The sequence below is a fragment of the Ursus maritimus genome, unplaced genomic scaffold (genome assembly GCF_017311325.1).
Source record: "Ursus maritimus isolate PB19 unplaced genomic scaffold, ASM1731132v1 scaffold_25, whole genome shotgun sequence".
In the NCBI taxonomy this organism is placed as follows: Eukaryota; Metazoa; Chordata; class Mammalia; order Carnivora; family Ursidae; genus Ursus; species Ursus maritimus.
This window is the reverse complement of record NW_024425008.1, coordinates 23,897,559-23,924,057: the sequence shown is the minus strand read 5'-3', so window position 1 is coordinate 23,924,057 and position 26,499 is coordinate 23,897,559. Positions and strand designations below refer to the sequence as shown.

At 44.1% G+C, this 26,499-nt stretch overlaps 1 protein-coding gene across 1 annotated transcript; it reads right to left on the bottom strand.

Annotated features, from left to right (window-relative positions):
• Window positions 1–1,376: 1,376 nt before the first annotated feature.
• On the bottom strand, window positions 1,377–26,425 carry ANGEL1 (angel homolog 1). Its single transcript, XM_040641614.1, has 10 exons — window positions 26,279–26,425; window positions 22,956–23,531; window positions 21,832–22,058; window positions 21,344–21,413; window positions 20,328–20,761; window positions 17,993–18,119; window positions 17,581–17,691; window positions 4,873–4,942; window positions 4,192–4,355; window positions 1,377–3,450 (listed from the first exon to the last, which is right to left on the bottom strand). Exons 1-10 carry the CDS (start codon window positions 26,340–26,342, stop codon window positions 3,290–3,292), a joined length of 2,004 nt encoding a protein of 667 aa, XP_040497548.1. The 5' UTR covers window positions 26,343–26,425; the 3' UTR covers window positions 1,377–3,289.
• Window positions 26,426–26,499: the final 74 nt, after the last annotated feature.

Genomic DNA, 26,499 nt, shown 5'->3' with positions numbered 1-26,499 from the left:
GAGAAAAACAAAGTTTAAAAACAGAAGCCAGCAGCAGGCTGGTTGGTCATTTCCCTTCTCTCAGGCCCACCCCCCATGGGTCCGCCTTACAAGGTAACCTGTGTCTCCTACTCTGGGAAAGGCTGTGTTCTGAGGAGTGTGGGTGTCACAGAATAAAGCAAAGGAGATTCTCAATTTACCTCTTTGGGAATTGTGTTTCCTCAGGTGTAAATAAGGGTAATATATGAACACCCGCACTGCCACCTCACAGTGTTGTTCACTGAAAGTGGATGTGGAAGCACTGTTTACATTTAATAAAAGTCTGTGCAAATGTTACGGGACTCAGGAAACCCTCCAGGCCAGGAAAGGGTCTCTGGGGATACGCCTCAAAGTTTAGAGATGCAAAATAATGCCTAGCCCATGGGCAAACCACGCAGCCAGGCTGGGGAGAATGACCTACCCTCAACGTCTCTGCAAGTCTCAGCACCCGTGGCTTGCCAAAGCCCAAACAACACAATTTCAGATCTGAAAATTCCTCACAAGTGGAAAAGATTATTACTTTAATTCCCGTTTCACCAAGATGTGAAACAAGGAATGAACTTACCCACAGTCACCAAATGACCAGGCCAACATGACAAGCGGTGTTCCTTATCCCTGGCTGTTTTCTGTCAGCTGAATCCCAACCCAGGCGGTTCAACGGAAGCACCAGGTACCTTTAAATAATTCCGATTCTCAGAGGCTGATTCAGAGGTGTGGGGTCTGGGATGCTATTCAGGAGAGGCAGGAAGCCACACCAGGGCTTCCCACGGGCATGTGGGCTTCATGGACTGCTGCAGGAGGAGGCTGGAGGAAGATGAAAGTACCAGCAGAATGAGGCCCAGGAGGGAACCCTTTCCAGCAACAGATGGCCAACAGGCCAGCTCTGACTCCAACATGCAAAAGAGATGATCAGAACTAGGCACGGAGCAAGAGACAATGGTCACTCGCACATATGCCTCACACACCTGCCACGGCTTTGACCAGGAAAACGCTTCTCACCCCACACTCCATAAGACCCTCCTGAAATGCACTGTGGACCAGGGGAAGGTACAGGCGCAGCTGACGGAATGGGAATGAAAGCAGGTGAAAGAGCTGTTCTCTAGCTTGGCGAGGAGGGAGAGGAGAGCTGAACCCCAACAAAAGGCAAGGGAGGAGGCTTCTTCAGGCCCTGTTCCTCGAAGGCCTCAGAGCAGCAGGGATACGTGTCAATTATCACAGGTGATTACACCTTTCTCAGGTCAAGCTTTAGGACTTGAGAGCCCAGCCCAGGATCTGGCCTTCCTCTCGCCCACCTCACTCTCCAGGCCTTCTCTCTCTCATGCCCTTCAGGATCCTAACAAAATGATCAACAGCAGGGGGGAAATGGTAAACCTTTATTTGGAAAAGAGCTTAAATGACCACTTAAAACCCCCATTTCATTTCCAAAACAGAAACAAATAAGAAAACAAGGAAAAGGTCATCTATAAAACTCCTGCCCTCTGTCATCTTGAGCCGTTTTAAACTGCATTTCCTGGCAGAAGAGAACAGTGATGGGCCATAGTCCTGAAAACCAATAGGGCACTGACTTGAGACCATCTCAGGAGGTGCCCGGGGAGAGACAAACACAATGAACGATGGGTGGGGTGTGGACAGGTGGGCCTGGGGCTCAGACAGGCACGTGCCCAATACCCAGGATACAGTGTTCAAAAATATACACACACAGATAAATCCCCAGTACCTGGGCATGGAAAGCTTATAACCATGAACACAGCAGCAAAATTCAGGCTGGGTCTTTGGCTTTCAAAAAAAGGAGGGAGAGAAGCTCTGGTTACTGTCCTTAATTCCAGCCTCTCCGCCATTGCCTTCAGACCCATTCTGGAGGCCGAGCAGGGCAGCAGCAATGCTAATTTGTAAGGACCAGCAGCAACTCTGAGTTAAGGGAGGTGTGAGGAGCTGCTGGCCCAGGAACACCCAGGCTGCACCCCAGCTATGAAAGATTAAGGCATGCAGGTGATACATGGGGTGAGGGGCCTCCCGAATGGGCCAGGGTAGCCCAGTGCTAGGAGGAGACGCACTGGCAATGAGCAGCTGAGGCCCTGCCAGGCAGAACAGACCCTACAGCACCACCACCTCGAGTTCTTGCGCAGGTTTTGCCCAAGGCCACCTTCTGCAGAGAGGGTTTGGCCTGAGCTGAGTACCAGGCTTTTTTAGGAGAAAATGGACAGGAATGGGGGAGGCAGCGAGGTAAAAAGTAGTGGGAGGAAAGGAACAGAAAACAGCTTCTGAGGTGTGCAGAGAAAAGAGAACAAGTCCCTGAGGTCTTGGGTCCCAGCTGAAGTGGCTGCACAGCCTGCCTGCTCTTCCCCCTATCAGGACTCCCATGCTTGCCCCGGTTCTGCAGGGGGCAGAGTCCAGGAAGACAAGAGTTTCCTGAAGGTTCTTTCTTGTCCTTTTAAACCTCAAATTCTTATTCCAGTCCACTGACCCCACACAGGGACGAGCCCTAGAGGAAGCGTGCCAGGGCTGTGGAAGCTCTGGGTCGGAGGCTCAGAGGCTGCTGGGGCAGGTAGTGCCTCCCTGAATCTTCTGTTCCAGGCTATGAGACCCATTCATTCCCAGAGGCCAGATGAGGGGTATGCCCTGGGTGGCATGAGGAACGCCTCATGAGACACAGAGGATAAAAAGGGAGAAGGGCCCATGGCCCTGCTGCTGCCTGGCAACACACAGCCACCAGGTCATGCTCTCGACCTGTCATGAGGCCGACAGCCCCAGTGTGGAAAGTGGGCTGGTCAGAGGCAGGCATGGCCGTACAGAGCAGTCCCACCCTGAGAGGACACATGCATGCTACACACCTCACATGTGTGTGCCTGGCAAGAGGGCTGGGCCCAGAGGTCATGAAAGCAGAAAGAAGACTGCGTTAGAAGATACCATCAAGAAACGGCCTGCAAGCAAATAACCAATGAGATCAATAGCTCCCACAACCCTGGTAATTAAAAATTAAGGGGGAACGCTGGATACATGGAAGGAAAGGGGAACCCCCCCTTCTGCCTCTCCCAGGGCCACTGAGTATGTGGCACAGGATTAGGAAGAGGTTGGGGCGGGGCAGGGACCACAGGCAGAGAACGTGGACAGGCCTGGAGAAAATCTAACCATGGGAAAAGGGAAATGGGGGAGGGGAGGAGAGGGGACTTAAGTTTCTTGGATCTAAGTTTCCAGAAGCATGGGGTATTTCCACAGTCTCTGATCCAGTGAGCTCTTCTGGAAGAGAAGCTCTCTTCCCCTGGGAGCCCCATCATGGGGCGGTGACTTCCATCCCAAAGCTGGCCAGCAGGCAGAGGTGGTCTGAAGAGCAGAAGGGGTTGGGTAAGCCGTTGGCAGCCCAGAGAATCTCTTCAGAGAGGAGGGAGAGACGGCCCAGAAGCTTGAGAGTCCCGTCTTGATACAGCCTGCGATCTGGGGCACAAAACAGAAGCCAGTGAGGAAAGTAGCCACAGCAACTGCATGGGGTGGCTGGGGCCTGTGGGAGCTATAGTTTATGTAGGCTGCATCCCCTTGGCTATCCTGCCCTCCCTCACTTTCCCCTGCTGCCTCTGGCAGAGGCCTCACTTTCTGTGATATATCAATGAATGAAGCAGCTGGATTCGGGGAGACTGTGGCAACCGGAGAATGCGTACCCAGGCCCAGCATCTACAAAAACTTCGGATTTTCGAAGAAAAGCTGGAAATCCAGATTTTCTACATAAAATCTGATTTTTAAACATAGGAAATCAATTCAAACATTTTAAAAGACATGCTTTGAATACAAAAGGCACACAGCTGGTAGGCTACCACACTGTGACTGTCTGCAGAGGGTGAAGAAACAAGAAATAGGGTCTCTAACCTAACCAAATCCATCACTAAATGGCTGCCATGTTCAAAATGCACTTACCTCCTGGTGCTCTATTTTTACCTCTTAAATAGAGGTAGGGCTGGTTCTGCCCACCTCTCTCTAATGCTGCAAAGATAAAAAGAGAAGGCAGGCAAGTGGACTAAGGGAATTATGATGAGGATGACCAGTACCAGGTAGGTATGAAATCTGCTCTTTTGCGAGTCTGGTCACAGCAGCCCAAGCCATATGACCAAATGCCTGACCTACCATCAGCTGTTCCCAGGACTTCTGAGTGCCTTCTATGAACCCAGGATCCACCAGGCTTACCAGTTCTGTTCCCATTCTCGCAGGACTCAGCTGAAAAGAAGATGTAATCCACTGTCGTTCCAAGACCCAAGGGCATTGTGGTGACCTCCGGGCGGCCATGCTGGGGCAGGAAATGAGTATATACTGAAGTCAGGTGAAGGCAGTGCTGGATGGTACCTACAGTCCTGTAGGGATGAAGGGGAAGAGGTCAGTCAACAAGCATTATTGAACTTTTCTCAAAGTCACTTCCTCTATGGGTTTTTTTTTTAAGGGACTATCCCAGATAACTCCATCTCATCAAATTCCTTCCCATTGTATTAAGAGGTGGATGGTTTTAGCTAAAATTAGCCTAGAAACAGACACATTTATATGCAGTCCCCCTGTCCTTCCTCACCCCACCCCCACTCTCCTTTTATTACCTGGTGAAGTGTACCTAATAACCTGTCCAGGGGTCAGCAAGTTCTTCTGTGAAGCCTTACTCCCTGAGGACAAGTGCATGGGCTCTTCATCTGCAAGAACCTAGGTGGGTCACCTCTGGCCTCTGCACACCAGCCCTTCCAAAAGCTTAGCATGTATTGGGAGAAGAGAGACCTCAGCAAAAGGCGCGCCCCAAATCAGCCTCAGGAAAGCCAATGAGAATCTCTCTCATTCACCCAGATGGGGGCTGGAAAGCAAGCCGCAGAGAACCGGAAGGAAGATCACCTGGGGAAGACAGGCTCAGGCTCCAAAGTGTCTTCCTCAAGGACAGACTGGGGCCAGCCAGCAGGTCGCTCTGTAGAAGACCAGAGAGAAAAGGTTTTATTATTCCCAGATAGTGAAGCAGGGCCAGAACTTTGTACCCTGGAATCCCTCTCAGATCCTTGACCAGATTGCTCCAAAAGAGGAAAGGAAAAGAGAAGAGGTGATGGGACAAAGAAAACAATGGAAGAGTTGTAGGAAGGCAGTTAGAGACCTTGAACACAGACATTTCTTCCTTGACTCAGCACCTTTTCAAATAATTTATTTAAATGTATTCTTCAGAAATAAATTTATTTAAATGTATTCTTTAGGTAATAGAATTACATGGTACAAAAATCAAAATGTAGAGAAAAATATCAGTGAAATGATCCCTCACACTCTGGGGCTCCTGCCACTCAGTTTCCCTCTCCAGAGGCAACCAATGTTACCAAATCCCTGGTATATTCCTTCGAAGATTTTCTATCACATACCATCTGCTGTGTGTGTACATAGTGTGCACATACGTATGTATGCACACTATGTATACATTCTTAAATACACATAAATAAGTACACGCACATACATGAAGAAAAAAGATATACATTTCTGGTATCAGGAAAGAAAGGGGATATTATTACAGATCCTACTGACATTAATAAGTGTTATGGACTGAATGTTTGTGTCTCCCCAAAGTATGTCGAAATCCCACCCCCCAGTGAAATGGTATTTGGAGGTGGGCCTTTGGGAGGTAATTAGGTCATGTGGGTGGAGCCCTTGCACATTCGATTAACACCCTTATAAAAGGTTTGGATCCCATAGAGCTCCCTCACCCTCTTTCCACCACATGAGGACACAAGAAGTTAGCACTCAGCAACCCAGAAGAGGGCCCTCACCAGAACCGGACCATTCTGGCACCCTGATCTTAGACTTCCAGCTCCGGGACTGTGAGAAATAAATTTCTGTTGTTGATAAACCATCTAGGCTGTGGTATTTTGTTATAATAGCCCAAACTGACTAAGACAACAGGGTAACAAGGATCAACAAAATTGACAAACCCTTAGCTATACTGAACAAGAAAAAAAACCACTCCAGTTACTAAAACCAAGAATGAAAGAAGGGCCACCACTACCAACCCTACAGAAATTTTCGAATTATGAGAATAATATAAACAACTGTATACCAACAAATTTGATAACTTAGATGAAGTGGACACATTTCTAAAAAGACACAAACTATGTAAACTGATTCAAGAAAAAATAAACAAACTGAATAGCCTATAAGCAAGTAAAGAAATTGAATTAGTAATTTAAAAATTTCCCACAAAGAAAAGCCCAGGACTAGAGGGCTTCACTGGTGAATTCTGCCAAACATTTAAAGAAGAAGTAATACAAATATTTCATATACACTTCCAAAAATTAAGATGGGACACTTCCCAATTCATGCTGCAAGGTGTTAGTCAAAATTAGATAAAAACATCATGAAGAAAACTACAGAACAATATCCTCTGTGCTTGTACATGCAAAATTCTTCAATGACTATGATATCATAATTTATAAGAAATATATATTTGGTCTTGTCCACAGTTCCTGACTCATAGTTCCCCAAACCCTTAGAATTTCCTAAGAGATGAGAGTGATAAAGGTGTCTTTTGTTATATTATGAGGTGACTTTTGGAAAGCACCTAAAGATGGGGGCAGAAGAACCAACCTGTTACTACAGGATTTGAACTTTCTGTCCCAACTCCCTAAACCTCCTGGGAGGGGAGTGGGGCTGGAGCTTGAATCACCAATGGCCAATGATTAAATCAATCCCGCCTGCATAATAAAGCCTTCAGAGAGCTTCTGGGCTGGTGAATACGTGGAGATCTGGGGAGAATGGCATGCCTAGAGAGGGCAAGGAAGATTCCCAAATACCTTGCCCTATGAGTCTCTTTCATCTGGCTTGTTCCTGAGTTTTATCCTTTTATAATAAACGGGTAATCTAGTGAGAAAAATGTTTCTCTGAGTTTTGTGAACCATTATAGCAAATTAATTAAACCCAAGGAAGGAGAGGGGTCTTGGGAACCTCTGATTTATAAAAGCCAGTTGGTCAGAAAGTAGTTAACAACCTGGACTTATGACTGCTATCTAAAGTGCAAGGAGGGGGTTGTTAGAAGCACAGGCTGGGCTTATGACTGATGTCTGAAGTTGGGGAGTAGGGGCAGTCTTACAGGACTGAGTCTTTATTTCACCTGTGGAATCTGGTGCTATCTCTGGATAGATGGTGTCAAAATTGAGTTGAGTGTAACCCCCTCCCACTTCCCCATGTTGAAAATTAAGTCTCAGAACACCAAAAGAACAATGTATTAGCAAACCAAATCTAGCAAAATATAAAAATGATTCTATACTATGACCAAGTATAATTTATCCTAGGAATGTAAGGTTGGTTTAACATCTGAAAATCAATTAACGTAATACATTATATTAACAGAACACTGAAGGATAAAACCCACATGATCATCTGAACACACAGAGAAAAACCATTTGACAAAATTCAACACTGCTTTACGGGGGCAGAAAAAGCAACATAAAAAACTAAACACAGAAGAGAACTTCCCCAACCAGATAGAGGGAATCCACAAAAACCCCAGGGCTCACATCACACTTAACTCACAACACACTTAAAAGCTCTAACCCTAAGATCAGGAACAAAACAAGGATGTCCACTCTCACCACTCAACTTTAGAGAGGCCTAGCCAGGACAATCATGGAAGAAGAAGAAATAAAAGGCATCCGGATTAGAATGGAAGAAGTAATCCTGTTTCTGTTTGCAAGATGTCATGATCTTTTATACAGAAATCCTAAGAAAACTACTAAAAAACTATTAGAATAAATGAGTTCTCAGGGCTGCAATATACAAAAGGTCAATTTACAAAAATTGCATTTCTATACGCTAGCAGTAAAAAATCCAAAAATGAAATTAAGAAAACATTTCCATTTATAGTATCATCAAAATGAATAAAATGGTAATAAATTTCACAAAAGTGTAAGACTTACACACTGGAAACTACAAAATATGGAAAGAAATTAAAAATCTAAATGGAAAAACATTCATGTTCATTGATCATAATAGTATTAAGATGGCAGTACCTCCCAAACTGATCTACAGCTTTCTAGATCCCTATCAAAATCCCAACTAGCTTCTTTGCAGAAATTGACATGCTGATCCTAAAATTCATATAGAAATGAAAGGGACTCAGAATAAACAAAATAATCTTGAAACCCCACAAAGTTATAGGATGTAACTTCTCTATTTCAAACTTATACAAAGCTAAAATAATCAAGACACTGTGGTACTGGCATAAGGATAGACATATAGTGAATGGAATAGAACTGAGTGTCCAGAAACCTGTATTGTCATGTTCAATTAATGTTTCACAAGGGAGGGATGAATGGACAATGACTGCTAATAGATACAGGGTTCCTTTCCGGGGGGATGAAAACGCTCTACAATTAGATTGTGGTGATGTATACACAATTCTGAATAGAATAAAAGCCACTGGTTTATGCACTTTAAATGGGTAGATTTTATGGTATATGAATTTCATCACAATAAAGCTGTTTCTTTAAAAAAGGGTAAGTACATGTTATAGAGAACTTCATGCCAATGAATTTAATAATTCAGATTAAATGGAATATTCCTTTATATACTTTACATTTTCCCTGTTGATTTTTTTCTTTTTGTTGGTATTATAAATAGGGTCTTTTTTTTTTTCATTATTATCTTTTAACAAATATGTCCTTATTTTTATATATGAATACTATTGTATTTCTGTATATTCATATTGTACCTGCTATTTCCAGAATTATCTTAATGCTTGCAATAGTTGTTAGTTGATTCTCTTGGATCACCAGTTAGCTAACAATATGAGCAGCAAGTAATTAACCCCTCCTCTCCATTTTGTTACTTCTGTTTTCTTACCTGCATTTCTGTTTCTAAATCTGTTGGCTGGCATCTTTGAATATGGCTGAATAATGAGAGTGGTCCTCCTTGTCTTATTCCTGACTTTGACAGGAATGCTACTACAGTGTCTTTGTTAAGCCAGATGCTGATTTGTGGAGCTGAGATAAATGTGGTTTGGTTTTGGTTTCTAATCTGCAGGCTTGCAGTGGCTCCACTCCCTCCTCCTACTCCTCACCTCTATGGTACACTGTTGCCACGATGCACTCCCACTGACCAAGATCATTTTAATGGTGTAAGGGATTACCGGCGAAACTCAAAGATATGGTGGCTTCAGTTCCAGACCACGGCAGTAAAGTAAATACCCCAATAAAGCTGGTCAACTTAATTTTTTTGATTTCCCAGTGCATATAAAAGTTATGTTTATACCATACTGTAGTCTTTCAAGTGTGTAATGGCATTGCATCTAAAAAAACAATGTACATACCTTAATTTAAAAATACTCTATTGCTAAAAAATGCTAACCATCACCTGAACTTTCAGCAAGTCATAATCTTTTTGCTGGTGGAGGCTCTTGCCTCAATGTGGGTGGCTGCCGACTAATGAGGGTGGTGGTTATAAACGATTTCTCTGTACCATGTGACACTGTTTGAGATTTTGCCTCGAGAACTTCTTTCTGCATTGGCACCAATCCTCTCACACCCTGCCACTGCCTTATCAACTAAGTTTTTATCATATTCTAAATATTTTGGGGGCACCTGGGTGGCTCAGTTAAGCATCCAACTCTTGGTTTTGGCTCAGGTCATGATCTCAGGGTCCTGGGATCCCCACAGGAGTCGGCTTGTCCCTCTCCCTCTCTGCGTGCTCGCTCTCTCAAATAAATAAATAAAATCTTAAAAAAAAAAAAAGTAGCAATTCCTCATACATTAAAGTTTTATCCTGAGATTGCAGCAATTAGTCCTATCTCCAGGCTCCACTTCTCATTCTAGTTCTCTTCCTGTTTCCACCACATCTGCAGTTACGTCCTCCACTGAAGTCTTGAAGCCCTCACAGTCATCCCTGAGGGCTGGAATCAAACTTCTTCCAAACTCTTGTTAATTAATGTTGGTATTTTGACCTCTTCTCAGGAGTCACAAATGTTCTTAGCGGCATCTGGAACAAGGAATCCTTTCCGGAAGGTTTCAATTTACTCTTCCTAGATCCATCAGAGAAATCACTATCTGCAGGAGCTATAGCCTTACAGACTGTATTTCTTCAATAATAAAACTTGAAAGTCAAAATCATTCCTTGATCCATGGGCTTCACAATGAATACTACGTTAATAGGCATGAAAACAACGTTAATCTTGTTGTACATGTCCCTCAGAGTCTTGCGTGACCAGATGCATTCTCAATGAACAATAATATTTCGAAAGAGATCTTTTTTTCTGGGCAGTAGGTTTCAACAGTGGGCTTAAAATATTTAGTACATCATGCTGTAAACAGATGTGCTCTCATCCAGGCTTTGCTGTTCCATTTAGACAGCACAGGCAGCATAGATTTAGCATAATTCTTAAGGGCCCTAGGATTTTTGGAACGGTAAACGAGCACTGGCTTCAACTTAAAGTTGTGAAAGCCCCTAACAAGAGAGTCAGCCTATCCTTTGAAGCTTTGAAGCCAGGCACTGACTTCTCTCTAGCTATGAAAGTCCCAGATGGCATCTTCTTCCAATAGACAACTGTTCATCTACATTGAAAATCCATTAAGTGTAGCCATCTTCATCAACTATTTTAGCTGGATCTTCTGGATAACTTGCTACTTCATCTTGTACTTTGATGCTACGGAGATGGCGTCTTTCCTTAAACATTACGAACCAACCCCTGCTAGCTTCAGACTTTTCTTCTGCACTTCCCTCACCTCTCAGCCTTCACAGGATTGAGGAGAATTAGGGCCTTGCTCTGAACTAGGCTTTGGCTTAAGGAAATGTTATGGCTAGGCTGATCTTCCATCCAGGCCACTAGAAGTTTCTCCATATCAGCAGTAAAGCTGTTTTGCTTTCTTACCACTCATGTGATCACTGGAGTAGCACTTTTCCTGTCTTTCAAGAACTTTTCCTTTGCGTTCACAGCTTGGCTGTTTGGGGCAAGAAGCCTAGCTGTTGCCTGTCTCAGCTTTTGCCATGCCTTGCTCACTAAGCTTAATCATTTCTAGCTTTTGATTTAGTGGGAGACATGCGACTCTTCCTTTCATTTGAACACTTAGAGGCCATTGTAGGGTTACTACTTGGCCTAACTTCAATATTGTTTTGTCTCAGGGAACAGGGACGCCTAAGGAGAGGGAGAGAGAAAGACAGGGGAATGGCTGGTTGGTAGAGCAGTCAGAACACAGAAAATATTTACCGATTAAGTTTGCCATCTTATATGGGTGTGGTTCATGACCCTCCAAAACAATTCCAATAGTAATATCAAAGACCACTGATCACCATAACAAATATAATGAAAAAGTTTGAAATATTGTGAGAATAATCAAAATGTGACAGATACAAAGTGAACAAATGGTGTTTGAAAAATTGCACTAATAGACTGGCTCAACGCAAGGATGCCACAAATCTTCAATTTGTAAAAAACACAACGTCTGCAAAGCACAATAAAGGGAAGCATAGTAAAACAAGGTACGCCTGTATCTAGTTTTTCCTCGATTTAAGTGGGGTCTTTTAAAAAGAATCTAGAATAGAGGTTGAATTTTAACAGTCTCTTGGACATCTGTAGGATGCACTTCATATATTTTAATAGATTTCATATATATTAGTATGTTAAGTTATAATTTCCCAATATCAAACAATCTTTGTATTTCTGATATACTCCATTTGGTCATGGTATACTGCTCTTTCAGTGTGCTGCTAGACTGTTTCCTGATCTTCTATTTAAACTTTTTTTGCATCAGTATTCCTAAGTGGAGAATTTTAGCATCGATAGTTTTTTCTGTATAATTGTTGTCAGATATCGGTGTCAAAATACTTGTTGCATAAAAATAACCAGCTCCTTTCTTCCTCTGTGCACTGTAATAATTTAAATAGTAATGAAATTACAAGTTCTTTAAAGGTTTGATGACATTCTCCAATCAATCTGAGCCTGGTGTTTTTGTGGGACATCTCTGAGAACTTTATGTATTTCTTCCCTACTTAGATTCTCTCTCTCCTCTGTAACCAACTTTACTAAAATACATTTTCTATAATTAATATATGCCATCTAAGTTTTTAATTTCTTTTGCACTTCGCTGGGCCAAGAACCCCCTTATAATCCTACTAATTATTCTGCATCTGGATACTTTTGCTTGTTCCTTCCCTGACCTTTGCAATAGGTTAGTTAATGGGCCTACCTAACTGACAGCTGCTTTTTTGCCCAAACAACAAACTCCTAAAATTTATTAGTTTCACTGTTTTTCTGTTTTCTACATTATTCCCATTTGCATCTTCTGTTTTCTTCCAGCTTACTTGTTCTTTTTTTCTAACTTCCTAAGCTGAACATGTGATTTACTTACTTTTATCTCTTCTTATCTACTAATGTAATTCTGTGATTCTAAATACTCTATACAATTCTGTGAACTTTTCACTGAATACTGTTTTTTTGTTTTTTTTTTTTTAGATTTTATTTATTTATTTTGACAGAGAGACGGCCAGTGAGAGAGGGAACACAGCAGGGGAGTGGGAGAGGAAGAAGCGGGCTCCCAGCGAAGGAGCCCGATGTGGGACTCGATCCCAGAACGCTGGGATCACGCCCTGAGCCGAAGGCAGACGCCTAACGACTGCGCCCCCCAGGCGCCCCTCACTGAACACTGTTTTAGCTATATCCCACAAATATATGGTACTTTCGTTATTATTATTTTCTAGATATTCTGCAATTTTAGCTTAAATTTCACCTTTGACTCAAAAGTTGTTTGAAATGTTCTAAATATCCAGGTGATAATGTTTTCTTTTTTGTTTCTAATTTCTATTTGTACTGCATGTGTGATCAGAGAAAGACTGTATGACTTCGACTATTTGAGATTTATTGAGGTTTTTTTGGTGGTCTAATTCTTAAGAATTTCCTATGAATATTTAAAAAGATGTCTTTGCTCAAGATTCAGAGTTTGATATGCATCAATCAGATTTGCCATATTCAACATGTTACTGAAGTCTTCCATATTCTTAGTTATCTTTTTTCTACTTGATCTGTTGTGGGCTAAGACAGGTGAATTAAAACCCTTTACCATTAGTTATTTTCTGACTACTGTTCCTGTTAAGCCTGCACTTTCACTTCATGATTGTTGATGTAATGTTATTTGGAGCTTAAATATTTATAATGCTAATATCTTCATTTTGAGTTGTATCTTCTACCATTACAATACACCAGAAAAATCTCAGTGAGCAGCAGGATACTAAAAATGGTTTCCCTCAACGCCAGGTTCTGTCCACGCAGCACTGTGTACAAACAGCGCTGTTCCGGCAGTCACAGAGGACTAGAGGTCTCTGCGTGCCCCACCTGGCCAGATGAGCACATGGGCCACAGCTGCCTCTACAGAAGCTGCAGTGTCTTCCTGACCCAGTCAGCACTGGGAGCAGTCAAACAAGTAAGTTCTTCTGCAAGTACTTGGGAAGAGGATAAATTGTGTCCAGGCATGGGCCAGTGGAGAAGTTGGATTCAGAACTTTCCCGGTTAGAAAACTGATCAGACAGCTTTTGGTCTGTGACCATCTGGTCAGTCTGTAAATAGTGGTTACAAAAATCATCTATTAGCAATTGCTTTTTCTATAATGTACTGTATTGGGCACATGGTTTGTTGTTATTTGTTAAAAGACCTGAAGGTCCAGAGTTCAATGGAAACGGGCAAGTGGTCATGAGAAAGAAAATCAGTAACCCCCTTCCAGTGTCTTTAAGATCATACTGGAAAGAAGAAATCATTAGTAATGGACAATGTTTACAAGAAGGGGACTTAAAATTTAGATTCCCTTCTCATGAATTATTTCCCCACAAAGGGAGTTGGGGAGAGTGAGAATTACAATGTTTTTATTACACAATTGGACAATGCAGAATTCTCCGGCGTCATGCAATGTCAGCCTGTGGCAAGGTTAGACCATCACCACCTAGCACTGCAGCTCCTTTTGCAACTCACATGCTGCCTAGTAAAATCAGGGCCACAGTCAAGTCAGCAAGTTCTGATGTGTATCAGTGGGTTGCATGACTCTAGTATTAGACTGGAAATATTATTTGTTAGCACATCTAAACACATCCTCTAGAAAAAAGATCACATATTATCGATCTCCTTGTTGCACTTAAGCCTTTCAACTTGGTATAAAAATGGTGGTAGATTTTTAGATTTGGAGTCTTTAAAAGATATTCATGAGATAAACATTTTTCCAAGAAGACATACAGATAGTCAACAAAAACATGAAAAGATGCTCAACATCACTCATAATCAGGGAAACGCAAATCAAAGCCACAATGAGATATCACTTCATACCAGTAAGAATGACTAGTATCAAAAAGACAAGAAGAACAGGTGTTGGTAAGAATGTGGAGCAAAGGGAACCCTTGTGCACTGTGGGTGGGAATATAAACTGGTCACTACAAAAAACAGTATGGAAGGTCCTCAAAAAAATAGAAATACCACATGACCTAATAACTCCACTTCTGGGTGTTTATCCACAGAAAACAAAAATACTAATTCAAGGGGCGCCTGGGTGGCTCAGTCGTTAAGCATCTGCCTTTGGCTCAGGGCGTGATCCTGGAGTCCTGGGATTGAGCCCCGCATTGGGCTCCCTGCTCCGCTGGGAGCCTGCTTCTTCCTCTCCCACTCCCCCTGCCTGTGTTCCCTCTCTCGCTGTCTGTCTCTCTCTGTCAAATAAATAAATAAAATCTTAAAAAAAAAAAAAACTAATTCAAAAAGATACATGCACCCATGTTTACTGCAGCCTCATTTACAATAGCCAAGATATAGAAGCAACCCAGGTGTTCATCAACAGATAAATGGATAAAGAACATACAGTGTACTCACACATACACAAATACGGAATATTATTCAGCCATAAAAAGAATGAAATCTTGCCATGTGTGACAACATGGGTGGACCTAGAGGGCATTCTGAGTGAAATAACTTAGAGAGAAAGAAATACTATATGATTTCGCTTGCATGTGGAATCTCAAAACCAAAACAAACAAGAACAAAATAGAAACAGACTCATAAATACAGAGAACAAACTAGTGGTTGACATAGGGGCGGGGGTGAGGGAGAGGCAAAGCAGGTACAAAATTCCAGTTATAAAGTAAGTAAATCATGGGGATGAAAAGTACAACGTAGGGAACAGTCAATATTGTAACAACTTTGTAGGGTGATAGAGGGTAACTACACTTATAGTGGATGGGTATGTTTACCCAAATTTAACCTCAATTTTGAAAATACTGCTATTATTTTGCACTGTTAGTGAAGTGGATATTTTCCCCATACATTATGATTCTACTTACAAAGTGACTGTCAGTATGTGTTTTAAAAAGTTTAATTTTGTTATTAAATTGAAATGCTTATTTTATGTTTCAAATACAATACTGTTTTGTTTTGGTTTTTAATAATGTATTCTTAACATGAAATGTGGGGTCCTACTACTGCTTTAACTTTAGGATTTCGTAATTATAAAATACTGAGCCACTGCTTCTCTGCCTGAGCCCACTTAATACCAGCAGTCCTCTCAGTTCCTGGAGCATGCTAGCTGCTTCATGCATGGGGGCCATCATTACCATTATTGCTATTGCTACAGCTATATAATAGATTTAGCTTTGCAATTAAATTTAAAAAAAAACAGAGCCACTGAAATGTTCATTGCTTTGTGCAAAATGCCAATTCAAATCAAATTTGTACAAGAAAAAATAAATCCATTGCTTATCACCAGTCCTTCTAATATAGCTTTTCCAGTCATTTCTCGGTTGTTTTAGATTGTTCTAGCAGTTTGGTTAAGAAAAGCTTTTGGTTGAGTCTGAAATTCTTGAATCACACCTTGTTTCCTTGAAGCCTTGTTCTCCTGTCTTCTAGAGTTGAATGATAACTAAGAAGTCTGAAGCCAACCTGGTTATTTTTACCCTTCAGAGCAGCCCCATCTTTTTGGTTCAACTGCCCAAAGGATTCTTTTGTCTCTGGCTTCTAGTAACTTCAGTAAAATGTCTTACTGTTGATCTCCTATGTCATTTTTTACTGAAACATAGTACATTCTCTCAATTTGAAGACTCAAATCTTTTAATTTTGGGAAAATCTTCCTTGAATAATACCTTTACGTCTTTTGTGCCGTTATATTGGTTTACTCCAATTACATGTATGTTGAGTTTCCTTATCTTCCACTACTATCATTTCTCTCTAATCCCTTTTATCCTTTTACCTCCTTTTTATTTTGCTTTTTCTTTCATGGCTTCTGTCTCTTGGCCTGTTTTCAGCAGTATCTATTCCTATTCCTTCTTATGCTGAACCCAATTTTGTCTTCATTTCATGTGATTTTTAAATTTTTTATTCTTTCCCAGCTCTGCAGCTTCCATTTCATCTTCTGGTGTCCTGCAAAGTGCCTGAACTTATTTTATAAAGGCAATTGCTTCAGTTTTTTATTCATGGGAAAATAGTCACACTTTTTCATATGCTTCATGAAAACAATTTTATCTTTGAGGTAAGCATTCTTTATCTGCCATTGGTTTTTCCGTTCTTCCTGCTTTCTTTCTTCCAGTTTTCTCGCGCAGCTCACATGCTGGTTCCTTTTAAGCAGCCCGGCTTTGAATTAGTTGAGGTTTTTCTGTACTATCTTGTACAGCTTCTCTAAGGGAAGAACTGGGTATGCATTCCCAGTAACAGCAATATTCCTGATGACACAGGGTTATATATGAGTCCTTTGAATCTTTACTTCTCCCAAGGCAAAAGCAAAACGCAGCTCTGTAAGTGTCTCATCGCCCCTCCTGCCACTCATACAGACTGCTTAATGCAAATAGGGCTTGATTCCTTGATCAGGCTTTTCTCCAGTGCCTGTTAAGACCAAAACAGGTTCAGACAATCTCCTGTCACAACCTGTGCATCCTATTCTTGCTGACGAAACAAGGGATTTTAATTTTGTGCATTAAGGTACACTCCTCACCTTGGAGAAATGCACTGTGCTGGTTCTTTGTTGAGATCGATATAGTCCCCAGGTAAGTCCTTCCATACTTCTCCAGAGCTTCCTGCAGCCATCTACCTATGCTGTGATTCATGGTTTCAGACACATTCAGATCTCCTAGATTTCTCACAGATGGAGTTTGCATTGCTTTTTTCCATTCTACTTATTGCTTTGGAACGGTTTCAGAGACAAGAAGGGGAGAATGTCAAGTACACTCTGCCATGTTTGATCTAGGAGTTCTCAGTAGGAGTAACTTTTTATCACAAGCAGGACTCCTGTCACCTTATGATTTTCAAACCCTGTCATGTGTATCTTCCCTATATGCTGTACACACATTGGTTATTAGCAACTTAAGCCTAAAAAGGTTACATGCCTCATTCAAGGTCTCAGAGATGATTGGAACTCAAGTCTCTTGATTTCTGGTCCACGTTCTCACTGTGCTGCACATCTATGCGTGCATATGGCCGCAGAACTCCACTGACCTTCCTCCTAAGCATGCTCATTACCAGAAGCTGACCTTAAGAATTATACCTACAAAAAGACTAAAAAACCACGTAACTGACAAATATCAGGGGTGAAGAGGAAAGAAGACCAAGAAAACAAGCTCAGTTTCCATTACCTGGCTTCGTATCTGTCACTCCTTCCATAAGAACCAGTCCTACTGGTCGCTGACAGGCGATGTCACAGAAACGGAATCGCAGCAGGAAGTCTCGGCTATACTTTAGTCTCTCTGCAAACCAGGAAAAGCCATACAGTGAGCGAAAGGAAAAGAAGCCGCATGCTGAAACCGCCTTAATACTGAGAAGCTTCCGGTGTAGGGACACAGAGGAAGCCTGGCTCTGAAGACAAGCTGATTTTCCAACAGATAGGATCCAAAGTTGTCCATTTCACTGGGAGGTCACGAGGACAATGGGAAAAACAAAGGAACTTGCTAAGAGAATTGAGGAAATTACATTTTCTCTTGTCACTGAAATACCAGCTTTCTCCCAAAATGGGCACAGAGGCCAACCAAGAATGTGGCACAGGCTCACCTGCTCTCTTGGGGTGACAGGAGGTAAAATACTGACAGCAGTCAGTGATGCCCAGGGAGCTGGGCCAGAGTGGGGCCTGCAGCTTCCTCTGGTAAAGCTGATGGGAGAAGTCTTCCTGTCCAGACACCTAGAAGGAAAGAACAGGGGGAATGAAGATACCAAGACGGAAAAAGAAAACAGCCCATGATTTGGGACATACAGACACACACGCACACAATCACATACTGTATACATATTATAAGCAAAACACGTCAGTCTCAGGGAAAGGTTAAAAATAAGGAGCTAATTAAAACCTTTTTTTTTTAAACTAGAAGCACTGAAATGTCCTCGAAGCAGAAACAAAGGCTAAGAGAATGAGGTATGTGAGTCAAAGAGAATAGAACTGTATGAATATATAGTCCCCTAAATTTCACCTCAGAAAAGTCTACATGAGTCTCCAGAGGGAATAGCAACTTTTAGGGGCTTTAATCTGCAGTGGGAAGAGGTTTATCCTGATCTTTGGATCTTCTGGATCAAGGTCTAGCATCTTGAGTCCATCATGAGGAAACCGGGTCAAAGCAAAATGGGAAATGCAACAAAGAACTTTACCGTATCTACATCACCATCCTTGGTCAAAGTCAATGAGCAGCCTAGGAATGGACAGAACGTCGTAGGGAAACATTGGGTACCGTCAGTCACCTGCATATCTCCACCGTGTGTAGCAAAATTCCCTTTATTTCATCTAACAACAACAAATATTTGAATGCCAGCTATGGGCAAGACACTAGCTAAGTGTTGGGGAGAGTGCAATGATAGATACAATCTCTCTGCCCTTGAATGACATAAATTTTCAACATGCCATCTCAAGTAAGACAGACCTAAAATTTAATGGCCACTTTCTAGCTGTGTAACTTTGGGCAAGTTAGTTAACTCTCTAGGGTTCAATATCCTCTACTATAAAATGGGATAATAATACCATATACAATTAAGAATCTTGATAATAACAACTAATGGTTGACTGCTTTCTTTGAAGCAGGAACTGAGAAAACAATTTACCATGCGTTCTTATATTTGATCTGCCAAACAACCACCAAAAAACCCCTCTGAAGTGGGTCCCCTTGTATCCCTAGTGTATAGATGAGGCGCATGGGGCTTAAGGAAGTTAAGTAACTTGCACAAGGTAGCAGAGCAGGGATTGGAACTCAGGACTATTTGGCTCTTAATCACCATGCCTAATGGCACTGGTCACATGGTAAGCACTTAGTAAATTCTTTTTCCCATTCTCTGAGCTCCTTGATTATAGCAGCTTTCTGGCAGGATAAGACCTTTCTCCGCACCCATGGGAACCAGGATATTGCTGGCACTTGAGAAACCTCATTAAAATAAAAGCCCAAAGTGCTCAACGATAATTCAGCCATTTTTGTGTCCTTTCTCCATTGTGCCTTGCCAAAAGCTAGGGCAGTAAGTTAGATAGTAGTGGCCAGAGGAACAGGGAGATTAAGTGACATATAAAGAAATCAGCACAAGCTGAATGTCCATAGGCAGGGCTAAATGGGATAAAACTATGAGATATCTATGCTATCAACATTCAGTGGTTAAAAGGAATGAGATAGATCCATACATACACTGTTGAGTGAAAAAACCAAGCTACAGAATGAAACATACATTAATATGTTTATAAACACACACACAGTAGATCATATATCAGCCATCAGAAGCAATCACAGCACAGTACTGGAGGGCATGGGATCCTGGCTCCACCACTAGCTACCTGTATAGCCCAGAACCAGCAAACTGCCAAACTTCTCCACGCCTTAGTTTCCTCACTTAAAAAATGGAAGCAATGATAGAAACTATGGAAGTTGAGTGAGTTAATACATGTGAAGTGCTTAAAACAGCACCTGGAACCCAATAAGTGCCTAATAAATGTAAATGATAATTACAGTATCATAGGAACATAGATATTACTGCAAATGCATACAGAATATTCTGGAAGACCACCACCAAACTTCAAACAGTTACTACTTCACTTTAAAGGGAAAGGTAAGGAACGTAAGTAATAAAGGGGGGTTGGTCTTATTTTACAATGTTTGAATTCTTGCAAGAATGTACTTCTATATTATTTACAAACTAAAAATTAATGATAAAAACTGAAAGGATTCCAAGATGCCAAAGGCACCCAGGAATTTCTAACTTCCAGGCTTGAGTACAAACTATTCAACAGAACAAGAAAAAGCTGGAGGGAGCCAGAGAAGGTGTAACTGAGGTCCCTGCCACAGAAGCAGCCCTAGTTGCCAATACCTGAATCTCTTCCTTGGCCATATTCCCACCCCCGCACTGGCCTCTCCCATTTCACCTTCCAGGCTGGCATCCCATGGTACTGGAGCTCTCCGTCCCTGATGAAGTTGTAGAGAGGTGAATCAGGAACAGAATTCAGGTCCCCACACAAGATGATGGGGCAATGGCTGCCATCAGACAACCTGGCTACTTTGTCCACTTCGGCCAAGAGAATGGCCATCTGGGCCAGCTTGACATCACCCCGGCGTGGGTTGTATAGGACATGGGTATTTGCCACACAGAGGGGGGCCACTGAGACTTGCCCCAGGCCTTCTGGGACTAGTGGCTGCAGCAGCAACACTAAGCCCACATTGTCCCGATTGAGGAGCTCCAAGCCAGGCCGGAAGTACTCCACAGGGCTGGCACAGAGCAGACGGAATCTCGTGGGCTTGTAGCAGACAGCACAGCCATCTGTCTTACACCCGGTCCTCCTCTTGTAGAAACAGGTAAAACCTGCAAGGAACACCGGGCCAAGGAGATGGGTCAGAGTCCTCAAAGCCTGAATCCCTCCAACCAGTGGCAGTAGCCGGGGCGTGTGCGCCTATGGCATTGCTCCTGCTGCTCAGTAAGGGGGTTCCTGCCTTGCCAACTCCTTGGTTCTGCAGAGGATCCCTTACAGTTATAACCAGATGACTGAGTGGCCAAAGCGGAAGTAGGACAGAAGGGTATGAAGCAATATAACCGGATAGGAAAAGCATGGATTCTAAAGTCAGACAAATTAGAGTCCCAGCTCCACAGCCTACTAGCTTTGTAGCCTGGGTGACCTTGAGCAAGTCACACATATTTTCAGAACCTCAGTCTCCTCATTGTAAAAATGGGGATAACAATAACTCAGCCTCACAGGTTACTTCAAGGCTAAATGGCAGTAAATGTCAGAACCGCTTTAAAATTGCAGAACTCTTTTTTTCTCATCCATACAGAGGAGGAGCTAGTGCACAGGTGAGACTGAGGATTTACTGAAGCAAAAGAAAAAGATGGTGCCTTCAGGCAGACAGGGCTGGAGGAACCAATGAACAAGCCAGGGAGCTGCATTACCCATCATTCGCAGAGAAGGCTCCAGCTGCTCCCAGTAATGATCTTCCTGGACTTCCTGGAGACACAGGATCTGGGAAATTGACAAGGAAACGACTCACTCCAGAGTACCACGAGTGCTGGAAAGTGACTCCCACCCTAGGAGCAGGCACTGAGGCCAGGTGGGAAGTTGCTGCTTGTCTCAGGCAGGGTCACACTGAAACTCCCCACAGGGCCAATCTTCCCAGACAACCACCAGCAAGGTCAGGCCTAGAGTTAAGCTGAGTAGACCAAATGCATGCACTGGATTTTCCCACTTCTTGAATCCCTCAAGTCTCCCTCCCTGCATAAAGGTGCCGGAAAGTGTGTACCCACAGAGTCTTCTCAGCACCTGCCAAAAACTCACTTACTTCAGGCAGGAAAGCTCCAGCCCTAGGTAGAACTCCAATCCTATAAACAACTACGGGGTTCAAAGCAAATACAACATGGCACTTCTTCCCCTCCTCACTCACATCGGGGTCCCAGTGCTGGAATTCCTGCATGAGATTTGCAAAGCGATAGTTCCAATTGAGGATGTCCGGGTGGCAATGCAGGTAGAGCTCTGAGCTCTGCTGCATCAGGTCCTGGGCCAGGATGTTATAGGACATCAGAGTGAACTGGAATTGAGGGCCATCCCCTGCCTCCAGGCCCTGAGCATCTGGCTGAGTAGAGAAATCCTCCCATTCTCGCCACAAGATTTCTGCAAGGGGTTGGGAAGAAGAGGTCCACAACGAGTACATGTTATCCTCAGGCACTGCCATCTCCACCCCTGACTCAGAGAGACTGTACCCGAAGTTCCTTTTCTCATCTTCCCTACCACCCATCCCTCTCTATGGCTCTTTGAGCAGCACTCTTAGGACATTTTCAGACTAGATAATAAGCTCCATAATGCCAGAGACAATCTTAGCCTGTTCACCACTGTACCTAGCACAGTACCTGGAACCTAGTACCTGTTCAATAAATCTAAGCTGACAATTTCTCACTTTTGATAAATCTATGGGTCTCTGGAGAATCACAGATCAAGGTGCTTCATAGTCACCTGAGGTTAAAGGCATTTCTAGAGTAATCTCAGTAATCCATCGTGTTTCCTAACCTTTAAGCTCAAAAAACCCTGTGGGGCTATAAACCACATGTCCCCATCTCCCCTAGAGCATGGAGCTGCAAAGTGAATTCCAAACCTATTTGAGCCACAGAATTCATTCTTCAAATTTTAATGGAAGCCAAATATATACCATAGATAAACCAGAAGATTAAATTCTGGTTGAGGCAGTGTGGAGGCCCTGAGACCTCTCCACCACTACTAGAAACGATATGGAGAATCAGAACAAGGATGTGCTTTCAGTTCTGACTCTACCTAGCTATATGACTTCAGGCATGTCCTACTACCTCTCTGCACCATGGCTATTTCATCTGAAAGACCACAGGGCTGGATGAGACAATCTCTAAGGCCCCTCTAGATCTGATACTATAAGATTCTCAGAAAAACAGAATACAGCAACAGAGCTCCCTGCCAGAGAATCTTCTCTTTAGCAATAGGCTCTGCTCACACTGGAGACAAGCTGCCACCGAGGCTCAGTCAGTCAGTTGTCAGACTCACCATGATATGGGATTTCCACTGGGGGAGGCTGCAACTGCCCCAGACCATCAAAAGGCCAGATGGGAGCCTCTTCCTGGGGCATAGGCTCAGGTGCTATGCTCCAGGCCACCACTGCGGGGTCCTCTTCCCACTGCTCTGCAGCCAGGGCACCCATTGGGAGGACAGCACAGTCTGCATACTGGGGGCCGGTCTGCATGGGGACAGCTGCCCACATTGGGCCCTCGACCTCTGGCAGTGGCTCCTCTCCTAGCATCTCGGGGAAAGGCTCCTCCAGGTTCTCTGCTGCCCGCAGGTCACTCAGCTGCCTCCTGGACCACTTGTCCTCTGAAGCAGCATCCTGTTCTCCGGGATTATCCATCAGAAGCGCCAGGCTGCTCTGGGCTAGTCCCTTATCTACAAGGGGACCCTCACTCGAAGTTGAGAGCACCTGGCTCGACCCTTCTTCTCGCCACTGCTGTAGCAGGCCCTCACACTCCTCCTGGTCGGGCCCCCGAGGGGCCATGGCAAAGTCACCCTCTACCTGGGTGGACGAGCTCTTCGCCAGGAGGGCATTTTTTCGACATGTGAAGAAAGCATCTAAGAAGCAAGCCAAAATACCATGTTATAAGATGACAACATCCCCGAACCCATACTCTTCTCCCAACTAGAATGAAAGTCCCATATAAGCAAGAATCACATGCACCTTGCTCATCGTTGTGCCATCACTGAGCGTGCCCATTTTAGTGCCTGGAACACCATCGTCATTAGCATAAAGTGCTTACTATGTGCCAGGTGCTATTAACTAATTTGTATGGTAGGGATCTGATACGTATTCAGTGTGTGAATGAAAGAATGGTCGTCCCACGTAATCTAGGACAGACATGGTCACATATAACCACTGCCCCCTTTTGTCTACAGGTTGGGACTCCTATTAAGCATCAACTCTCTGTTGCTAAGGGCCATATTACATTTGAACCAGCACTTGACCATGAATCAGAACTGTGAGTTATGACCTAGCACTGAAATTAACAAACCATGTGACCTTGGACAATGCCCCTAGTGAGATGGACCCACTCTTGACTGTAAAGGGGGGACAGGGGAAGTTTGAACTACATAATCTCCAAGAGCCTTTCTAGTTCTATAAATCCCCTAATCTATAAATACATTCCAAAAGAAAAAGTCCTTAAGTAGACAAAAAGGGTGTCTCGAAATCTATACAATTTACTTCTTAGCAAAGGCCCTTGCTCATTTTCTCGAAGCTATATATCCTATTCATAAATCTTAACAAACTTCGTTATCAGTCTTCCCATTCCATAACACACCAGAGGCTGTAAATCGGAAGGTGCCAACAAGAGACAGCTGTCATCTCTCTGCTACAGCAGCCACAAATGACAGCCAACAGGCAAGAAAGCAAGTGGGAAAACTCTAAAATTAGAGCCCCCAAACTCCAAGCACAGTATTTTGGTGCAAGCAAACACCCACACTCACTAAATCACTCATTTACAGCACAGGACAAGTGACACGCTCACCCTCAATCACCAGAGATTCATTTTATCAGCTCAATTTTTTAAAAGGCAAGAAAAGCTTCAAAATGGTTCAAATGTTAAAAGACACTATCTTATTTATAGTCTATGTGGATTTACGTCACTCTAAACCAGTGGTTTTCAACCAGGGGTAATTTTGCCCTCAGGGGACATTTGGTATTATCTGGAAACACAGTGGTTGTCAAAACTGTGGGGATGCTACTGGCATCTAGAGGTTAGTGGAGTAGGATATTGCTGAACACCCTGCGGTGCAAAGGACGGCCCCACAACAAATTACCCAGGCCCAAATATCAATAGTGCTGAGATTGGGAAACGCTGCTTTAAACCCACGAACTACGTTGCGGGCTTTAATCTCAGGGATTTGCTAATTCCCTGTCCCTTGAAACATTCTCTGCATACCAGATGGCAGAGGTTCTCTGGTTTACGTGTGTGAGGCTACTTGTTTTCAAATTTAGCAGATTTTTGGTGGTGGTGGTGGTTGGTTTTTCAACAGAATTGTTTTATAGGAAGGAAGGAGGGAAGGCGGGAAGGCAGGAAGGCAGGAAGGAAGGGAGGGGAGGGAGGAAGAGAGGAAGGGAAAGAAAATCTTCTGTAAAAACCAAATACACAAAGTTTTTTAAAAAAGTGACACTACTTTAATAGGGGAGGGAGGGAGGTGGTCCCTCCTCTGAGACCTCTGAATTCTGACTACTGGCCTAGAAACCTGTCGACTGGTATATGTCACTAAGGCTACCATGGTGGACATCGGAAGCGCTCCAGAAATGACAGCAACATGGATAAAGGAATATGCTTTAATTCTCTGAAAACAATTACCTCCGGGCGTTTCTCATCCTGAATCGAGTGCCTACTATATTCTGGGCAGTGTGCTAACACTGGAGATACAGGGAGCAAAACAGACACGGTCCTGCCCTCCTGGAGCTTGCATTCCGGCGGCAGACACACAGAAATAAACAAATGAATTCACACACTCACACACATTGTGTAAAGTTCCAGAAAGGAAAAGCACAGAATGCAGTTGACCGCTTATTTCTAAGAAAGTAGCTCTTGGTCTGTCCCGCCCTCTAAATTGCCAGAGAACATTCTGGGAGTTCCGTGGGAAGGGATGGTCTCCTAAGATCCTCGGGAATTTCAAAGCCTCGGGAACGGCAGCGAAAGCAGAGCATGAAAAAGTGAAAGAATAACTCTCTTCTCTCTCTAAGGTACCAACTGGGCTTTGGCTCCACCCCGCCGCATCTCTAAACGCACGGGAGACTGCTTCAAAGCAGGGGTTTAAATGGTTTCAGGGCTGTGAGCACCAGTTTTTCAACCTAAGATTCGGCAGGAGAGCGGAGAGGCGGCTGGGAAAGGTGAGTGTGGGGCAACCCGGGGGAAGGCAGGTAAGTGCAGGTACGTCTTCGGCCCACAAACCGCCCGCCCCCAACAATTCGGGCTTCGCTTCGACCCGAGTTGCCAAGCCTCCCCGACCCCCCAGGGCAGTGACTCCGCGGACCCCTGAAACCTGTGCACCCCCGGGGCCTGGGAAGGGCGGCTCCTGCCCCTTCGCCGGCCCCCTCCCACGTCAACTGTGGCCGAACGCCACCAGGCCACAGGCGCGGGGGGAAGAGGGGCCCCCGCGAGGGTCGTCGGCCAGGCCCGGGCCTCGTGGGGTCCGGGACGGGCACCGGAGGCCGCCTCCCCACACCTTGGCCGGGGAAAGGTGGTCGTGAGGCCCGACGCGCCACACGCCGCCCCAGGCCCCGCGGGGCCCCGCCGACGTGGGCCCGGGCCTGGCACCCGCCTGTCAGGACGCGGGGCCGGTACCTGAGAGGGCGCGGAAGAGGCGCGCGGCCGGCAGCAGCAGGTAACACAGGCACGACGCGATCATGGCCAGCCGCCGCGCTCGCGCCCGCGCCCGCCTCCCCTTCTCACGGGCGCCAGCTGGGTCTCTCTCAGCTCGGCCCCGCCCCCGGCCCCGACCCCGCCCCCGGGCCGGCTCACGTGGTAGGGTTGCGCTTCAACAACAACTTTATTGGGAGCGCAGT